The 20509-nt window shown below is 39.5% G+C and overlaps 1 protein-coding gene across 9 annotated transcripts in view; it reads left to right on the top strand.

The window, feature by feature from the left end:
• The window catches only part of SYNE2 (spectrin repeat containing nuclear envelope protein 2), a 413158-nt gene that overhangs the window by 176018 nt on the left and 216631 nt on the right, over nt 1-20509 (top strand). For all 9 annotated transcript variants that reach the window (XM_064486012.1, XM_064486013.1, XM_064486014.1 and 6 more), the window contains exons 3-6: nt 18434-18495; nt 19465-19560; nt 19648-19725; nt 19812-19904. In XM_064486012.1, the coding sequence (XP_064342082.1) occupies nt 18434-18495; nt 19465-19560; nt 19648-19725; nt 19812-19904 (329 nt within the window). The remainder of the gene's footprint in view (nt 1-18433; nt 18496-19464; nt 19561-19647; nt 19726-19811; nt 19905-20509) is intronic.

The following is a 20509-nucleotide window of genomic DNA, read 5'->3' on the forward strand; positions in this document are numbered from 1 at the left end:
CTTTTATCCTAAGAAAGTAGTAACTGCATATTTTGTCTGAAATAACATCTCTGCTAAGCTCTTCAGGTGGGGAAGATATGTTCAGAAAACAATTCTTTGATGTATTGGATAGATATGATTCTGGAAGCAGTAAGGGGTAAAGTCGGATAATATCACAGCATTTTCAAGTTGTAAGGGACTTTCTTTGCCATTCAATTTAATCTGAGACCAAAGGAGGAATTCCTTCAGTAGTATTTCTGGAATGAAGATCTTTGAGGGAGTTGAATTCAAGCCCAAGAAGTTTGGGGATTTTGTTTTTAGGCAGCAGGTAGCTGTTGGGTCTTGAGGATGAGAGGACGTGGTCAGTGATCAGAGTTGTGCCTTAGGAGATTAATCTGGCTTTGAGGTTTAGGAAGACTTGAAAGGGGTGAGAAAGTGAAGTTGGAGAAACTGATTAGAAGTTTTTGCAAATTCCTGGGTGTTGGGTAATGCTGGCCTGGATTAGAGTTACAGCGGTGAGTAGGAAAGTGTGGGGCAGACAGGAAACCGTTAAGATGGCAGACTCAGTAGGACAGCAGTCGTCAACTACTGAATATGGATAATAAGGTGGAGAAGCTCCAAGGTTAGAAGGGTTAGAACCTGAGCTGTTTGAGATAATAGTGGTGGCAGCTGTAACATCCAAATTATTAACTTCCTTTTCATTTAGATGTCTTTTCACTAAGTATTTTAATGGCATCAAATGATAAGACTATTGAATACTATTTTACATCAATGTGCTTAAAATAAATTATTGTAGATAAAAGATCCTGTTTTCAAAGAAACTCTTTCTTGAGAACTTCCCATATCATGGAAAGCTTAAAAGCACGACATAGGTAGAGGACCCTTTTGAAAGTCAGATTAATAATGAGTGACATGAAGATAGAAAATAAAGTGTGATTACCAGCAAGGAGAGAGTGGGGAGGGATAGATAAGGAGTTTGGGATTAACAGATCCAGATTACTGTAAATAAAATACATAAACAACACGGACCTACTGTATGCCACAGGGAACCATATTCAGTATCTTGTAATGAGCTGTAATGGAAAAGAATCTGGAAAAAAAATGTGTATGTATATGTATAACTGAATCACTGTGCTGTACCAACTATACTTCAGTAAAAAATGAGAATTAAAAAAAATTACTAACAAGTGAAGTTGACTGACTAGGCTGACTCATCTTGTGTATTTTAAATGGAATCTTGGCAATTTTGAACTGTTTTGGATCCTTTACGTATTTCAGATTTGTTGTTTCTTTTTAACACATAAATATAAGAATTTGTTGGCCATAAAAGGACACAGTAAATGTATGTACCAGGAGCACCTTATTTTGTTTTCAAAAATGAGGTAGGCCAGGGCTTTAGAACAACAGCATCTGAATACAGAGCTATCATCAGCCAGACGAAGAGCTCGGAAGGAGTATGTGTTCTGTTACCTTTGCGACCAGAGGAGGAGTTAACTTTCATGCAGTCCTGCCAAAATGCCGGTGAATGGTTAACCGTCTGCATGAACCTGTACAAAACCATGTTCAGCCCAGTTACTGTGTCATTTCAAACAATGCTCGTCTGTTTTATTTAGTGCTCTTACCTTCTAGATGACATATTTTAAAAGATTGAAAAGCCCTTTATGCCTCCTGGGTAGACATTGCTTAGTAGGGCTGAGTAGTGAAATGTGAGTCTCTGTAGTTAGGTTATTACTCCATTTAAATGTATTTATTATTTACTGAGTAGCCATCTGAAGGGAGGCTTTCAATATATGTATTATTTTTAATAACATTAGAAATTATTTGTATTCAGTGGTTTCGTTTACAAGCATAATTATGTGAGGTAATGTTGAATTTTATTTAGTTGTTCAGTAAATACCAGATGCCAACCATATGTTGTGTGCTGGGTGTTAAGGATGCAAAGATGAATAGATTGAATACCTTCCAGAGGCATGTGGTCCAGCTGTGCTTTTGCCTGTTGGTGTCATGTGGAAGTGACATCAGCAAGTAAGACAAATAAGGACTTCCCTGGAGTTTGTTTTCTTGCCAACCCTTTGTAATTATTCCTTATCCTGGAGTTTCTTCTCATCTTTGAACATCACTTACTTTACGAAGCCATCTGAGTTCTCTAAGTGTATGTTAGGTGCCCTGCATAGGAAACTCTTGTATCTTTCTTGCCAATGAAATTTCTGACATATTTTAGGCTTTCAATGAATAACTGCATAATGAAAAAATGAGTGGCCATTCTACTATAAAAAAATGTACCTTAGGTACCCTGAATTAGAAGAATTATTTGAGACGAGGGTATAGCTTAGTGGTAGAGTGCGTGCTTAGCATGCACAAGGTTCTGGGTTCAGTCCCCAGTACCTCCATTAAAAAGAAAGGAAGGAAGGAAGGAAGGAAGGAAGGAAGGAAGGAAGGAAGGAAGAAAGAAAAACCTAATTACCACTCCACCCCACCCAACCTCCCCCCCACCAAATAAAAAGAGGAATTGTTCGGCGTTCAGGATAGTCAGCCACAATGGAAACATAGATTTCTTTAGACACGAGGCAGTGAGGCGTGTGTATGGTGTTTGGGGGCTCAGTAGTATTCTAGTATCGTGTTTCTGAAAGAAATTCTGTTCTGCCTTATGACAGTGAGTGAATGAAACTGGGTGAACTCTGAGAAAGAGGAATGGAATTAATAAAAGGCTTCTGGGTAGAATTTCTCCCCTTTTGCACCCGGGTCCTCATAGTGGGATTTTGGTGGAAGTGATGAGTGAAGAGTAAGAAGAGGACATGTGTGTAGTAATTAGCAGACAGTATTTCTGCTTCTCTAACCAAGTCAGACTGCTTCATTACTATGGGGTCTTTCTTGGCTAATTAGGTGATAATTATACCCAGAGAAAATAATCAAGGGATAGTCCTTCGCCGGCTATCAGCACTGTCCTAACCCAGCACAAAAGCTAACAAAGTTTCTGATTTCATAGTAGCTGATACTGTCTCTTGCAGTATTTCCTTAGGGGATTATTTGCCTTGATATTGTAAAGCTTCATGATTTTAAAAATATCCCAACTGAATGAAAAACAAAATAGTTCTGTAAGCAGTGGTGTTTGCAGTGAACAGTGTTTTTCAGGGAAGATTTTTTTTTTTCCTAGGTTGTATATGCGGTTTTGTCTTCTGGGAACTTTGGTTCTGTGTTTTCCAGAAGTTTGGGGATAAGCTTACTTTATTCTGGGTCAGTTACATTTTGAAAAGTAGGGCAAGATAAATCCAGGGTCATTTAGAGTCTTGTTAAAGTAGGTTAACAAAGATCTCATTCATTCCTTATAGAAATCAGAATCTTTTTTAATTAGCCCCATGGGAGATACAAGATTTTTCTGAGTGTTTGTGTATGTGGATGTGTTGGGAGGGGGAGTAATTATTCAGGAAAAATAAAAGTGAAAATAATTTCCCCTTGAAAATGGGAAAGTAAGAAGTAAATATAAGAGATTAATTTATAATCATTTGGTGGGTTTAGTGTGTGATTTTATTCTCTAAAAATCGGAGGTCATCCTACACGTGCCTCTTCAAGAGATTACTTCCCTTATCTGGTTTCAGCATTGGTGATTATAATTTCTCCAAATGGCTCCGTTTTTCTAAACCATCCAGCAGGGCAATTCAGTAAAAGGCACCTGCATTTGTTGTTGTCAGTATATATGAGAACTGAAGTTTATTGACCACAGTGTTTTTAGAGTCATTTAAAACTGGTAGATAAAAGGATATGAATGAGTTATTAGAGAAATGGAATATTCGAAGGACTCAGTGTGTACGTCTTTAGAGGAGAATTATCCTGAATAATCTCTCCTGGTCACTGATGTTCTGCGAGGTGACACGTGTTGAATGGGAAGAAAATGGTAGGAGAGGTGCCACACACTCGCCACTCTCGGTGGGGAGCAGTACCTACTGGTCGTGCCGTGGTCTTTTCAGTCCTGACTACTCAGGAGACCACCAATTACAAGAGCAGCGAAAGGTTACCAGGTGAAGGGCACCTGGCTCAAATACAGAACACAAACAGCCCTTCTCAAATTTGAGTAACATGTAAGATCTTTCCAAAACAGTCGTGTTGCTGGCCTCATCTCCTGTTAAGAAGGATATTAATAGTGGGAACTGGTTCTGCTGTGTGTGTCTGTCTGCCTCCATCTGAACATTTACCAGGCAGAACTTCCCTGAGGGTTTGATATCTTCAAAACAAAACATTTCAAAAGTACAGGTGAATTCACACCTACCACTTCATCACATAATTAGGATCTTTATGAGTACAGGTAAATCTGTTCATGGATATAGTCCTGCAGCGTGTTTCCTGAGACTGTACCTTGTAACAAGCACCATTTTGGGCTGAGAGATTACTGAGGTGAACAACTCCAACAAGCTTCATATGCCCAGGATGCTTGCATTTCAGTTAGGGAGACAAAGAATAAATAATCAAGAAAAAAAATCAAACATTAAAAGTGAATTTTTGCAGTGGTTGCCTGAGTGCCTTCTTTAAACTGAATGGTCAGAGGAGGCCTCTGAGGAGGAGATGCTTAAGGAGTGATTGAATAACACAGTGGCACTTCTGGGCAAAGAACTAGGGAAGAACATTTTGGTCTGAAGCAATGGCTCAAGGAAAAGCTCAAAAGTAAGAACAGACTTGATGCATTCAGGGAAAAAGGGAGCCTGGTGTGGCTGGATTATGGTGGACGGAGGGTGGCGTGATTGGTGTTGGAGAGCAGGGCAAGGCAGAGCTGTGTCAGGCAGGGATTCGTCTGCTCTAAGCTAAGGTGTGTGGATGGGAAACCTTTGGAAAGTTTTAATCAGGGAAATAACATGATCTGATTTACATTTTCCGGAAGATCACTCTGACTGCTGGGTGGGGAGGAGATTATCTGGGAGCAGGAAGGGAAGCAGGAATGCCAGTTAGAATGCTTTTGTTGTAGTCCAGGTGAGATATCATAGTATTTTGGACCAGGGTGGTAGCAATGGGATGAAGAACCATGGATTTTTTTTTTTCAAAGGGTATTTGTGAGTGTTGGGATGTGTTGGGTGAGTAATAAGAGACATCAAGGATAATTTCTAAATTTTTGCCTTGAGCAATTGAGTAGCTGGTTGTATAATTTATTACAATGAAGAAGACTAGTAGATAAACAAATTTTGGGGAAATCAAGCACTTATTTTTGTCAAGATAGATCTGATATGCTTATTTGATATCTAAATGGAGATACCGAGTAGATGATTGGATGTCAGGATTCAGAGTTCTAGAGGGGTATAGATTTGGGAGCCATCAGCATATGGCTGGTATATTTACATTTAAAACCATGGACTGCACCCCAATGTTTATAGCAGCATTATTTGCAGTAGCCAAGACACGGAAGCAATCTAAATGTCCATTGACAGATGAATGGATAAAGAAAATGGATAAAGAAAACACACACACACCACACACACAGACACTGGAATACTACTTGACCATAAAAAATCAAATAATTCCATTTGCAGCAATGTGGATGGACCTAGAGATTATCTCACTAAGTGAGGTAAGTCAGAAGTCAGACAAACACCATATGATGTCACTTATATGTGGAATCTAAAAAGGATGATACAAAACAAATAAAGTCACAGACATAGAATACATAGTTACCAAAGGTGAAAGGAAGGACAAGGATAAATTAGGAATTTGGGATTAGCAGGTACACACTACTACATATAAAATAGATAAACAAGGACCTACTGTATAGCACAGAGAACTATATTCAATATCTTATAATAGCCTATAAAGGAAATGAATCCAAAAAAAGAGAATATATATACATATATACATATTTATATAAAACTGAATTGCTTTACTGTACACCTGAAACATTGTAAATCAACTATACTTCAATTAAAAAAAAAAGCCGTAGACTGGATGAGAGTCCCTGTGGAGTGTGTAGCTAGAGCAGACCTTTCAGGTCTTTCAGTGCTCAGAGGTCTAGCAGAAGAGGAGTAAGCAGAGGACACTGAGAAGGAGTAGCCAAGGGCCAAAGAAGGAAAACCAGGCAAATGTGATGGCTTGGAAACCCCTAGATGAGGATGTTTCAAGAAGGGGGTGTGGTCAACTGTGGCTACTAGATTGGGCTCAGTTGGTGGCACTGTGGGGTGTGGTCTTCTTGGACTGAATGTGGAGACAGGAAGCTGGTGGTCCAACCGAGAGATAGTGGTGTCCTGATCTAGGAAGTGCCAGTGGAGATTGAGAGAAATAAATACCCAGAGCTATCTTAAGAGGTACAATTTTCAGGGCTTTTTGAATTTTTTAATTTTATCTTCAGCTTTATTGAGGTAATTGTCAGGACTTTTTGATTGACTGGGTATGGGAAGATGAGGGAGAGGGAAGTCTCAAAGATAATTCAGGTTTATTCTTGGGCAAATGAGTGGATGATGGAACCATTTACTGAAAAAAAAAAAATGCAGTAGAACAACTTTGGTGAGGGAGGGAGTTGGTTACAGATGATAACTCCGTTCTGGATATGTTGAGTTTGAAGTGTCTATGCAGTAACTAAGTGGAGATACCCAGAAGAAAGCCAGGTATACATACACGAAGCTCAGGAGAAACAGACCCCTGGGCTGAAGGTAAAGATTTGGAAGTGATTAGTATAGAAATGATCATTGGTTCCCTTGGAGTAGATGAAAGTACCTAGAAAAAGAGAAGAAGGGCCTAGGCAGAACATTACAGACATAGAAAAAGCAAAACAAGCTCCTAATAGGGCCGGAGAAGGGGAGCTGGAGAAGTAGGAAGAAAACCGTGGAATCCTAAGAATGAGACTATTTCAGGAAAGAGAGGGTAGTAAACAGTATCAGAAGTTTCAAGATATCCAAAAAATACTGGGAAGTTTCCATGAGGTTTAGCAATGGGCATATTGTAGCTGGTCTAGCGAAGAATTAAGTGGTGTGGATGGGGTAGAAGCCAGCTTTTAGTGGGTTGAGAAGTGAGTGGTAGGGAAGGAAGTGAAGATAGCCAGTGTAGACAATTCTTCCAAGAAGTTTGGGAGAAGAGAGAGAGAGTGGTAGCTGGAGGGGCCGTGGATCTGGTATTTCAGCTGATTTTTAATTACAATGAGGAGAACATGAATTTTAGTATCAGACACATCTGGTTTTGAATTCCTTCTCCACCAAATGTGACATCACAGTATCCAGGACATAGTAGACTTTCAATAAATGCTTAATGAATGAGTGACTAAAAACCTTCATCTTCAAGGAGCTGCAGTTTTCTCATTTATAAAATGCCTGCCTGACCATGAGGCTTTAATGAAATAATGTCCTTTTTCTTTACCTTTGAGTCTTACTTCTTCCTGGACATGGCTTGTTTAACCAGCCTTCTGAGCCCCCCTCCAAGCATATCTTAGGATACCCGTGTGTTAGAATAGATGTATATTGAGTTACATTATGTTACTATCTCAGAATTTATTATTCCATCACTATTTTTGCCAGGCTCTTCCTGTTCCTTTATGTTGTCTCAAGAATCAGTCACACATGTAAATGAGTCTTGCTTTAGAGAGGTGTTTCTCAGAGTGAGCTATGTGAACCCCCTGATTTGGACTCTCTGGGAATTAGGACGCAGAACCCTGTAATCAAACCGTGACCCCGAGTGATTCGCCAGCATCCAGAAGTATAAGACTCCTAGGCTTGTAATCACAGCACAGATCTCACTGCAGTCTGGTTCCTTTGCACTCAGAAGTTAGGGGTGCTTGGACTGAGGCCCTAGTGAAAGGTGTTTGGGCTTACACCTCGATTTTCAGAAAAAAAGCACTCACAGCATTTATGTGGTTGGTAAAAGGTAGTAAGGAGTGAGAAATATGTGCTAAAAGAAAAGTCGTGATTTCTTTGCTTTATTCATTCTACAGATATTTTTTGAGCAGCTCAGATGAATCAGAGGAGGGCAAGAGGGACAAATAGCACCCCAGAATTTAGGCATTTTATCTGTATTGTGGGCTCACTTTCATGTGCTAGAAATACAAGGTTTGCTTACTCACAGAGCCAGGAGCTATGTTCCACTGGGCAGGAAACAAAAGCCTCAGTGTGAAAATCTCAAGTGTTTGCACAAGGGTGTGGTTGCCTCATGCGGCAACACGACCTGGCTGAATCGCACATGCTAAGGCCCAAAGCAGAAGTTCTTTGTTGTGTGTCATAAATTTTCCCCACAAATGACATACTGAAATTTCTGGGTTGACAGGGGAAAAATAGTTCCTCACCCAGCTGTATAACCATTCATTCAACAGATACTTTCTGAATTCCTGCAACAGGAAGCACCCTGCAGTAGGTGCTGCAGGCAAAGTGAGGAGCAAAATCAGACTCGGCCCCAGCTCTCCTGGAGCCTGTAGGCAAATGAGGAGGCAGACAGTAATCAAATAAGCTCACTGATATTCGCTGATATTTGGGGGGGAACAGCTTTATTGATATAATTCAAGATGTGATTCACATACCATGCAACTCACCCATTTGAAGTGTACAATTCAGTAGCTTTTAGGGGAGAGGCTATAGCTCGTTGGTAGGGTGTGTGCTTAGCATGCAGGAGGTCCTGGGTTCAATCCCCAGTGCCTCCAGTAAAATAAATATATAAATAAATAAACCATATTACCCCCCCCCAAAAAAAACCCCAAATAGGTTTCAGTATACTCACAGAATTCTGCAGCCATCACATTTAATTTTAGAACATTTTTATCACCCCCCTACCCCAAAAAGAAAACACAGTATACCCTTTAGCTACCATTCCAAAACCTTCCACCCTTCCCCCACTCAGCCCCAGGCAACCACTGATCTACTTTCTGTGTCTACAGATCTCCCTATTCTCGATATTTCACACAAATTGAGTCATCTAATATGTGGTACTTTGTGACTGGCTTCTTTCACTTGGCATAATGATTTCAGCTTTGATCCATGTTGTAGCTAATGTTCATTTGTGTAGATCAAGTGTAGTCTATGCCAGGGATTGGCAAACTTTCTTTAAAGGGCCATGTAGGAAATAGTTTAGTCTTTGAGGTTTTTATGGTCTCTGTTGCAACTACCCAGCCTTGTCATTTTAGCATGAATGTAGCTGCAGACAAAATGTAAACACCTGAATGTCTGTGTTCCAAAAAGTTTTTATTTACAAAAATAGGTGGTTATCTAGATTTGGCCTTTAGGTTATCAATTGTTGACTCCTGATCTACATCAGTACAAGTACTTAATCCTCTAAACAACTCTGTGGAGTAGGTACTGGTATCCCCATTTTACAGATTAGAAGACCGAGGTACACAGCTAGTAGGTGGCAGATATGGGATCGAGCCCAGGTAGTCTGGCTGTAGGGCCAGTGCTCTTAATGATTGTAACTTGAGGCAAGTGCTGAGTAGTAGGGGAAGACAGATTGACTTGGGTTTCCTGCAGGATGCCACAACTGAACTGAGCCCAAGTGTAAGCCAAAGTTACCTAGGTGAAGGGAGTGGGGCAGGGTGGTACAAATGACTGTGGCAGGAGGGAACATAGCTTGTAAAGGCTCTGAAGGCAGATGGAGTGGCTGAAGCCCTGGGCATGAGGATGAATGGTGTGTGCCGAGGCTGGAGAGATGCTGTGGTGTGGACCATGCAGGACCTCATAAGCTGTTCTGCTCTTGATCTTTAGAGGAGAGAGAAACCCATCAAAGGGTGGAACGGGTACTGTAGTCAGATTTACTGGCTGAAGTGAAAACCGGATTGAAGGGAGCAGAGCAGACCTGGTTGGTCATGGAAATGGTCCAGGCCAGAGCTGATGGTGGATCGGGCAGGAGGGCTGTGAGATGTAGAGAAGAAAGTGAATACCAGAGCCACGTGGAGACAGATTTGGCAGGACTTGGGGATGATAAAGGATGGTGGTGTCAAATCCATGAGATGAAAACACAGGTGAGGACAGGTTTGGGGAGAAGCAGGGAGGTAGATTTTAGTCCTGGAATGCTGAATTTGACAAGCAAATGCTGTTTGTTTCCATAGTGACACATAGATTCTTCTGGGAGGAAATATATGAAGTAAAAGAATTTTGAGGTTGAGACATGGTTTCATAACATGCTTATGAGATATGTTATCTAGGAGTTACCTTCTAAACTCACTTTTCTAGTTCACTAAGAGAGATCTCAGTCCTGGTACTATTTATTTTTCTTTCTTACTTATTTGCTTGCTTATGGTTGGTTGCAAGAAAATGCGTTGTAAATTGTACGCCGACTTTCTCTGTTAGTTCATAGTTTCTCCTTTGGTAGTTCAGTAACAGGCCTTTTCTTGTTTGTTCTTCAAATATTTTAGGCTTTTCTTGTTTTGATTGTGCGTGCCTGTGTGTTTTTATTCCCTTAATTCGTTTCTTCACTTATTTCTGTTTATCATCTCCATGAGAAACAATAGAAGAGATGACCTTATTATTTTTAGTTTCCTTTCTATTAGATAACGGTTTGGTTAAGATTCTTTGGTATGGCTGTTGCAACCCATGGCTAAAACGTGTTGCATTATCGTCTGAAGTTATGGACATGTCTGTCCCAGCTAACGGGGCGTTGGCAGCATTGTTCTAGGGCATAGCAACAGGGTCTCATTAGTATATGACCTTTTGTTCAAGACATTTTCTTAGTAGAAGAAAGAAATTGCCCAGGGGTTTTTAAAACAAAGATTAGGATAAGACATAGACCTAGTAAACTGTTGCTGGTAAATTCTTCTTCCTGTGATGACAAGTTACTATGAGCCTCAATCCTTTTAATGTTTACTAAGTCTTTCAATCAGCAGAATTTATTGAGTACCTCTTCCCTACATGGCACTGTGCTAAGGGGAAGCGAAAACACAAAAGGTTTAATTTTAAGGTTCATACATTGAGCAGGAGGAAAACCACACACAGGTACATTGACTACAGTAACAAGTGGTAATTACCATAAGATAGAAACAAAACTGTTGGGTTATTCGTGTAGCTGTCCTTTCATAAAAATACGATAGAATTGTGATGCACATGCTGTTTTATAACTTGGTCTCTTTCACTTAAGAATATACCCACATCAGCACATACGTATCTACTTTGTTCTTTTTACTAGCCAGATATAATTTTCTTCCTTTCTGGTAGTGTGCAAGGTTTATGATCTGCTTTTTAAAAATACTTTATGGCTTAACAGATGCTTTTTAACTTTGAATCGTGTACTTCAAGGGGGAGGGTGTAGCTCAGTGGTAGAATGCATGTGTAGCATGCACGAGGTCCTGGGTTCAATCTCTAGTACCTCCATTAAAAATAAATAAATAAATAAATAAATAAATAAATAAATAAATAAATAAACCTAATTACCTGCCCCCACCAAAAAATAATAATAAATAAAATAAAATGGACAAAGAGAAATTTTTTTAAAAATCGTGTACTTCAATTTCTGCCCTTTTGAATGATGAACTTAAAAAATGAAACTATATGATGTATATTAATTTACATGCACATACATTCATTCATTCGACAGATATTGACTGAGCACCTTCTACTTGTGAAATATTACCCCAGGAGGTAGGGGACCCAGTGACTAACAAAAACAAACCCTTGCCCTTTAGGATTTGTGTTCTTTGCCTGCGTAATCTCGAAGGATGCACAGGAAATTGTTACTTAATGTTGCCTCTGGGGAGGGAAAACGGGGTTAGGGGAAAGTTAAGATTAACTTTCAATTTCTATTACTGTTTGAAAAAATGTTTTATGGGGATTATATATTACTTTCCAACAGTAATAATTAGAAGAAAAGATCCAACAAAGAACTTTGGTGGGCCAGAGCCAGAAGAGATGATTTCTGTTTCAGAAAGGGGGCATTTGGACAGGATATGTCTTAACAGATGTTTATTGAATGCTGGGTGCTGGGGTTTCTGTGAATGCGGAGTGGGGCGGGAGGAGTGGCCATCCCAGAGGGCTCCCAGCCGGGCAATGCAGAAAAGAGTGAAACTTAATTGGGGAATTGCAGATATTCTAGTTTGCCTAAGAAGTAGGATATGAGTAGAGAAGTCATGGGAGATGAGTCAGGAAAAAAGTAAATTGGAGTCAAATTATGAATGACCTAGAATGTTAGACTAAGAGCCTCTAATTTATTCATTAAGGAATTCGGGAATGATCGAAAGACTTTAATGAGGAGAGTGAAAGATCAAAGTAATAAATCTGGGGCCATGCGCAGTAAACCTGTTATCAATAACCCAGCAAGAGAAAGGGAAGAAGGGAAATTCCTGGAGAGAAGGAGGTTGTGAAGCTTCCTCTGGGACCTCATGCAGTAGGGAGCAGTCTTGGAGAAGCCACCACGTTGTAATGATGCATTGCTGTGTGTTTAAGTGAAAATGTAAATTAGTGATTCTCATGCCTGGGTGACTGCTTTGCAACTTTTACTACTGAGGAGGACAGCTGGAGTCAACATTTTAGGTGAACTTTTGTGAAACTGCACCTTGCTGAGACCCAATAGCCAGGGTGGTTTTATAATGGGCTTTATAATGAACTTAAAATCCACCCTCTTTAATTGAGCTTACCTCAGTTTGTTTTCATTTAAGTTCCCTTCCAGCTAAGAGTATGAGTTGCCAGCTCATAAAGGGCAGATTGAATAAGAACAAACCTGAGGATTAAATGTATTTTTATGGTAATGACATCTAGAGAAAAATCTTTTCCCTCTGTGCCTCCTTTCTCAAATCCAGTCAGATATTTTCTAAGAATGATCATTAAGGATACCTATATGGGTCTGAATAAAACTCACTGACTGCGTTTTCCTGCATTATCTGTGTTTCTTATTTGCCTTAAAAATCAGAATAGGGAATTTCTCATTCTCTATTCCTTGGCATTTTAAGATAGATTTTATTATTTTCTTTCTGTTTTTGCTTTTTTCTGTTCCTAACATCTGCTAATTAAAATGTTCTATTCTCTTTGGTCTCTCAGGGTCTTTTTGACCCTGATGGACACATTTTTATTTAGATTATAATTAAGGAATACAATAGTCAGAAACATTATAGTTAATACTTCAAACTTAAATATAATTTCAATGATTTGAAATAACTTCTCTCCATTTAACTGAAATCATAGTATACTGTGGAAAGAGGATATTTTTCATTTGCTTTATAATTTATTATGGTAATTTATGTTAAACTTAGTATCAGGTGTTTAGATGTAAGAACATATCCATCTACATAAGTCCAAAAGTTATGTAGTCTTCTGATTTTTTTTTTAACAGAGTAAATTTTCTTCTTTGCCAGGAATAAGCAATGTTCTATAACTTATGTAAGTTTATAGATCTTATTCCCATTTTATCAGTATTTTGCTATATTCCTAATGACCATTTTGCAATGTTTTAGACTATAAGCACAAATATCTTAAAGATAAAATTAAACTCAGAATTCCCCTCCCCTGGAACATGAAAGTTTGTGTTTATGCTGTGTATGTCTCTGTCTATATTCATGGATGCCCAAATGGAGAAACTGATCATTAGGTATGAATATATGTATTCTATAATATTTAGGTTGTACTGAGAGTTTAAAAACTCCTGCCAGAGATGTGAGTAATGTAAAAGATGGCTGAAGATAATAAGCTAGTGGTTTTCATAATTCCAGAAATACAAATAGAGAGATACAAATGCATTAAAAAAAATTTTTTTTTGAGAAGAGTTTTATTATTTTATTGGAAAGTTACTCTGGAAATTAAAGAATAAAACCCAACAATTAAAAAAAAAAATCTCACCCACTCAAATTAAGTTGCTTTAAAGCATGTGCCTCTCAATTATTTTTTCCCCAATGGGTCAGCCTTTGAAAAGAACAAAAGGTTACTTATCCTGCCATAGGGTGAGCTATTTGGCTCTGGTTCCTGTTGAATGAATACCACTTTGCAGGGATAAGACAGTGTGAAAATGCAAGAAAAGCAGGTCAGGGGATAAATGAAGCAGGACAGACAAAACTATTTAATTGAGTGGTTATACAGGTGTTTGATTGCATCTGGGGCATCTTTGTTGCTGTCACGAAAGGGTCCTTGTTGCATTGGAAGGGTTCTGATTTCCAGGATGACAAGGTGTTCTGTAAGTTTGGACAATGCCTTAGTTAAAAGCCACCAAGTTTCCTTTTTAAACCTTTTCCTGAAGGTTTCATTGGTGCACTGTTTCCTGTGCTAACTGGCAAATACTGCGTGGAGATTTGTTCCGATTGCTCCTCTTAGTGTTTTCCTCCTTGTTTCTATTAGATTTTAATCAAATTAGGACAAGGATAACGTAAGGTTTTCACTGGAAATGTTTGATTGTTTTAAATTTAAGTTTATGTCCCTGTCAGAGGATAGTCAGTCCAACCTCAGGTTAAATTAGGGGCTCTAATTTGTAAAGTCCAGTTAAAGCCTGATGTGCTGCCTGTTTTCTCAGCCTGGGAAAGTTCATAGTCTTCAGTTTGCTTGGTACCAAGACTTCTTTTCTCTAGCATCGCATGGAAGTGATCACATGATGCCTCATCTTTCTTGGAAATAGTTCAGAATGACTAACGTTTCCAGGTGGATGTGGAGTACTCAGACTCCTTAGGCACACAGTGTTCTTTTACACTCCGTTTTTGCCAGCATTTCACCTCCTTTATGGTTCTTTATTTCTCCCGCTATGGCTCCCCTAAATTTAGTGCAGACACTATCTCTTGGACCTGGTAGTATTCCTGGTTAGTTTCTTCTTCGTACTTTGTCACCTAGAAAGAAAAAATCTCTTTTGGCCCCTTAAGGATAAGGAAGAGAGTCTTTTTTGTTTGTTTTTGTTGTTGCTTGTTTTGTTCTTGTTTTAAATTTCTGCTCTGTGGTTGTAATAATGAATAAGTCTCTTCCCACTTTTACACATCACCTTGATTAATGTACATTGTGTACGTATAACTCTATCCTGGAATTATAAAAACTTATTCTCTAGTTTTTTCTATTGAGGAACAAAGTTAACCCTAAACATATTTTTTAGTAAGTGTCAATACACATTTAAAATGCATTGTTTTGCGGGGGAGAGCATAGCTCAGTGATGGAATGCATGCTTAGCATGCACGAGGTCCTGGATTCAAGCCCCAGTACCTCCATTAAAAAAAAATAATAATAAATAAATAAACCTAATTACCTCCTCCCAAAATAAAAACAAACCAAAAATATTTTTATTGTCTTATCATCTCCCAATACTAGAGGAACAAACAGTGAAAACATATCTCAAAGACTCCAGAAGATTTAGTAACATTTTGAATTCTAGGACAAAACTGTAGTTCTTTAAAATTCTTTTAAGTGAAATTTGTACAAAACAGAAATAACTCTCAATAGCCTTAACTATCCGGTTGGCTTGTCAGAACTCAATTCAGTTCCACTAACAATGGTTGAGCACCCTTTCATGTGTAAATCACTGGCCTATAACTAATTTAAGCTGGTAATACAGACAAAATGAAAGTTGACTGAAAAAGTTAAGAAAAAAAAAATCCAACGAGGTTAAGTACATCTTTAATCTCTAATCAATCACAATTGTTAACACCCTAAAATTCCATTTACCCACATCCTCTTTATTTCTTCAACCTGAACCCTCATCAGATTAAAAAAGTTTCAAGAACTCAAGTTAGATGTCATGCCAACAATTTCACTTCAACTGTGTTGGAGATTAACAAGGGAGAATGGAAAGAGGCAACAGAAAACAATGTGTAAGAAGGTAGAACAGACAACTTTTAAAAGAAGGAATGGGAACACATTTGACCTTCTTGTAGAGTAAATAAAATATAACTGTAATACTGATTAGTAGAGTTAGTGGCTACTCTTTTAGCAAATATTTATTTAGAGCCTACTCTGGGCCCCTGGAATATATCACAGATAAAACATCTTTGCTTGTGTGGGGCTTACATTCTGTTGGGAGGAGAGCAAGGTATTAAATAATAAACATACGACATATATAACTTACATAGAATGCTAAAGGTGATGAGTACTGTAGAAAAAAAGTCAAGCAGGACAAGGGGAAGCAGAAGTGGGGTTGTTACAGTTTTAAATACGATGGTCAGGAGAGACCTTGTGGATGAATGCCATTTGAACCAAGATTTGAAGGAGATGAGGGAGTTAGCTTGTGGGGATATGTGTAGTTAAGCACTCCTGGAAGAAAGGGCAGCTAGTGCAAAAGCCCTAAGGTGGGAATGTGTCTGGAGAATTTGAGAAACACGGGGAGGCCAGAGGGGTCGGATGGAATGACTTATAAGGGGAAGATAAGGGAGACGGGGGCTGGGGGGCAGAAAGTGTGGGGCTTGTAGCCATTTTAAGGAGTGAAGCAGGGTTTTGAGCAAAGGGGTTTGCTGATCTGAGTTAACATTTTAGCAGTATCACTCTGGATGCTGTGTTGAGAATAGTGTTTAGAGGTCACGGCTGCAAGGAAGGAGACCTGTTTGGAATCGATTGCAGTCATCCAGGTGGAGATTGGAGGTGCCTTGGACCTGGGTGGTGGCAGTGAGGGTAGTGAGAAGAGGACCTATCCTGATTATATTTTGAAGGTGGACTTAAGAGGATTTCCCAAGGCATTGGATATGAAGTGTGAGAGGAAGAGAGATGCCAGCGTGTGACGTAGGAGGAAAACAGAGAGTGGGAGCCTGGAAGCAGGCGTAGAGAGAATTGAATGCTGCTGAAGATGAAGGCTGAGAATCGATTATTGGTTTCAGTGAGGGGGAATCGCTGATGACCTTGATTCGCGGTGCTCTTGATGGCAGAGCAGTTTCAGTGGAATGGCGAGGGCCTGACTGGTGTGGGTTCAGTTAAGAGAGAGGGAGGAGGGGCCTCGGAGACAGTGAACACAGACAACTCTGAGGATTTTTGCCACAATGGGCAGCAGACAAATGAAGCCTTACCTGCTGGGGAACTGGGGTTAAGAGAGGTTTGTTTTTTGTTTTTATTTCTAGATGGGCAAATTAATAGCATGGATCAATACTAATGGGCATGGTCTGAGAAAAGAGGTGGGAAAAGAGGATAATATAGGAAACAAAGGAGCAGAATATCCTGGAGTAGCTTCAAAGGGATGAGATCTGGTGAGTGAGTGAAGGAAGGGAGTGACTTTAGGTCTGAGCAGGGCTAGTTCACCCATGCTAACAGGTTGCAGGCCAAGCTTTTTGATAGGTTATTAGACAAGGGGGTAGATGATTCCTTAAATGTCCCTGGGGAAGCAAGATCTCAGCAGAGAGAGGAGGTATTGGAAGTTTGAGAAAGAAAGGGAAGATATGAAATTGCTGCCTATAGGAGCGGGAGAGAGTATGACTGGCAGGCAGCGTTGAGGGCCACTTGGGGTCACAATGAGCCCAGTCAGCGCGGTTATGGATTTTCTTCCAGCCACATTCAGCAGCACGTGGGCAGATCTGAGTGAGCAGAGACTAGTGATGAGGTGCACACCACAGAATGATGTGCAAGGGAGTGTATGTAATAATTGATTGTGGAATTTACAATGGGTAAGGATGAAAGGAAGGAGACCAAGGGGGCAAGCTGTAAAGCTGGCAGAGTTGATGGCTTGGAGTTGCGGATAGACTCCAAGGATTGTTGGAGTCGAGGCACTGGAGGGGATGAACTGAAAAGATAAGGGATGATGTTCAGAGATGGGGATGCGTGAACTCAGGATTAGGAGGAGTTGTAGTTATTAGTAACGACAAGGTGGGGATATGACCATGACAGACAGTGAGTGGTTGAGGCAGGACAGAAGCCACGTTTATTGGAGAAGAATTCAAGAAACGGGCCAGAAGGTTGGAAGGTTCATCAGTATGTATTTTGAAATTGCCAAGAATTATACTGGAGAGAGTGGCAGTGGGGAAGAAACTAAATCTTTGAGAAATGATGAGGGATGACTGTAACAGTGGGGAGTGATGACTGGAGAGTCAAAGCTGGAGCGTTTCAGGGACAAAGAGGGGGGAAAATGATCTGAAAGTATCAGTAAAGAGCAAGGAGCTATTGGTCCAAGGTCTGTAAGAGAAAGCAACGCCACCACTTGGGAGGGCTGCAGAGAAGGCAGAGTCCTCCGAGTTGCCGGGCGCTGAGTGTCCCGACCTTTCCCTGGACTCCTGCCAGGTTAGTAAGAGTGAGAGCTAGCACTTCTCATGTGCTAACTCAGAGCCAGGGTCTGTGCACTTTAAGGGCATCATTAACAGGCTCTGGAGGTGAGTACTTCTTACCTTATTCCGTGAGGAATCTGCTCCCTGAATCACACAGCTACTCAGTAACAGAGGCAGGATTTGAACTCAGGTCTCTCTGACTCCAATTGCTACTCATTTATAATTAATTCAGTGTCAGTATATTCTCCATAATAAATACTCACAATAAATGTCAAGGCTAAACTGCCACGACTTTATGAGCTTTTTAAAATGTTTTCGGAAGTTCTGGGTTTATCTTAAAATACCTTGTGGTGTTGGCTAAGATGGCAAGTCTTTCGGATTAGGAGTTCTCTTTCCTCACCATCAAGGCCATGTTTTATAACTGCTATTTTCCTTTTTAAACAGCTGAACAGGAAGACACTCAGAAGAAAACCTTCACCTGCTGGATAAACTCACAGTTGGCAAAGGTAAGGAAAAACAGAGCAAATCACGCTATAAATATATTTACGTGATTCCTCCTACTCCCTCAATTTGAATCCCTAAAATGGCACTGGTGACATCTGAAAGGTTGAAAGAATGTGCTGAATGTGTCCTTGATCTTGCTTTGAAGTATTTGTTATTTTTTCTCAACACAAAAAAGGGGCACTTTTATTGAAGATACGGGAGATGGTGCTGTAAACATATTTAAAGCAGCAACATCTCTTTTATCAAATGGAATTATAATAGTAAGTCACATATTTTGAGTGTTATGTGTTATGTGTCATAAGTTCTTTAAATGTCCTAACCACTCATTATATTTCAGTGACTTCACAGCAGTACCATGAGATAGAGAGGATTGTTTCTGCTTAAAGACCAAGGCAGCTAAGGTACAGAGAGGTTGTGTGACTTCTCCAAGGTCACACAGCTTGTAAATGATAGTTCTGGGATACAAACCCAGGTAGTCTGGACCCAAAGAGCTTGATCTTAATCTCTGTGCCATCTTGAATGTCAAGGATGCCAGGTACCTGGAATAACCTAGATACGGAATGAATGAGCCTCTTCTCCCAGGCTACCCATCCCAGCACAATGCTCATAATTCTAAAAAGGATAAATTCATAAACAGGTTACTCCAGAAATGTAATCTCCTCCCAAAATGGGTCAATACTGGCTGATTCTGAATGTCTTGAATGCCATTGTCTGTGCACGTTTTAAGCTCCCAGGGAAAGCTGAAAGAGTGTTCTGTTACTGGAAATTTGCCATGAGATAACTTAAGTTTACTACTTTCCTTATCGTATTTTGATATGGAGCTTTGTGTGTTCTCTGTCATTCTGTTAATTAAGAAGAAAACCACAACTGAAGCTTTTGCATCTCTGCAAAAGCACATTTATGAGATTCTTAAAGTTACTGTGTTTTTGGACCAAAGTTTCAATGAGTACTTTTCTTGTGACCTTTTGTAGCACACTCCTCCCTCAGTTATATCAGACCTGTTCACAGACATTAAGAAGGGGCATGTCCTCCTGGACCTGCTAGAAGTACTCTCAGGACAACAGTTGGTAAGCTTTTAAAACGACATTAAGAAATTTTGTGGATTTTTTTTTAAATCATATTTCTGAGTAATATATTTTGCTTGAATTTCATAGCCTCGAGATAAAGGATCTAATACATTCCAGTGTAGAATCAATATAGAACATGCCCTGACATTCCTGAAAAACCGATCAGTGAGTATGAAATTCACGAAAATTCATTAAGGGGATTAATACTGTGAAGTATTTTCTCCTTTTAACCTGAGTTTCTTCTTTTCCAGATCAAGCTAATAAATATTCACGTTGCTGACATTATAGATGGAAACCCATCCATTATTCTTGGCCTAATTTGGACAATTATACTGCACTTTCATGTAAGTAGTTTGATGATAAGAAAATTGTCTCTGTACTAATTACCACAGTATGAAATAAGTGTAACACACTAAGTGTGACTTGATGCTAGAGCTTCTTCCAGAAATAGGACACACTGGAAGTCTTACCAGGTGGAAAATATATGGCAGACCTTTTGCCATTTATGTTATTCTTCAATTGAAAACTGAATGTTGAATTATCATGATATCCTGAATTATCCACAGCATCAATACCAGTCTGAATAGAACCTGCTGTGGCAAATTTTTGCTCATTGTTGTTTATTTTCTCCAGCAGAAGAGAGAATAGGGAACTTCTGGAGTTAATTCTTGAAAACTAACCCACTAAGCTTAGTAAAATCTCCCTATTTTTGAGGTCCCTTCTCCAATCTAATAATCCTGCAGCGTCTAGTTCTGTGCCAAGACTGACTCACAGATGTCATTTCATTCCACAAATATTTCCGAGCACCTACTACATGCTAGCTTTTGTGCTAGGATACCAAGAACATAACAGCGAAGAAGGTTGTAGTCTTGACTTTGTGACACTTATGATTGATAAATACATTCTTTCAGGCCTGGGATTCTGAATTTGTGCAAGTTTTCTGTAGCTA

This window comes from Camelus dromedarius, chromosome 5 (genome assembly GCF_036321535.1).
Source record: "Camelus dromedarius isolate mCamDro1 chromosome 5, mCamDro1.pat, whole genome shotgun sequence".
Taxonomy (NCBI): Eukaryota; Metazoa; Chordata; class Mammalia; order Artiodactyla; family Camelidae; genus Camelus; species Camelus dromedarius.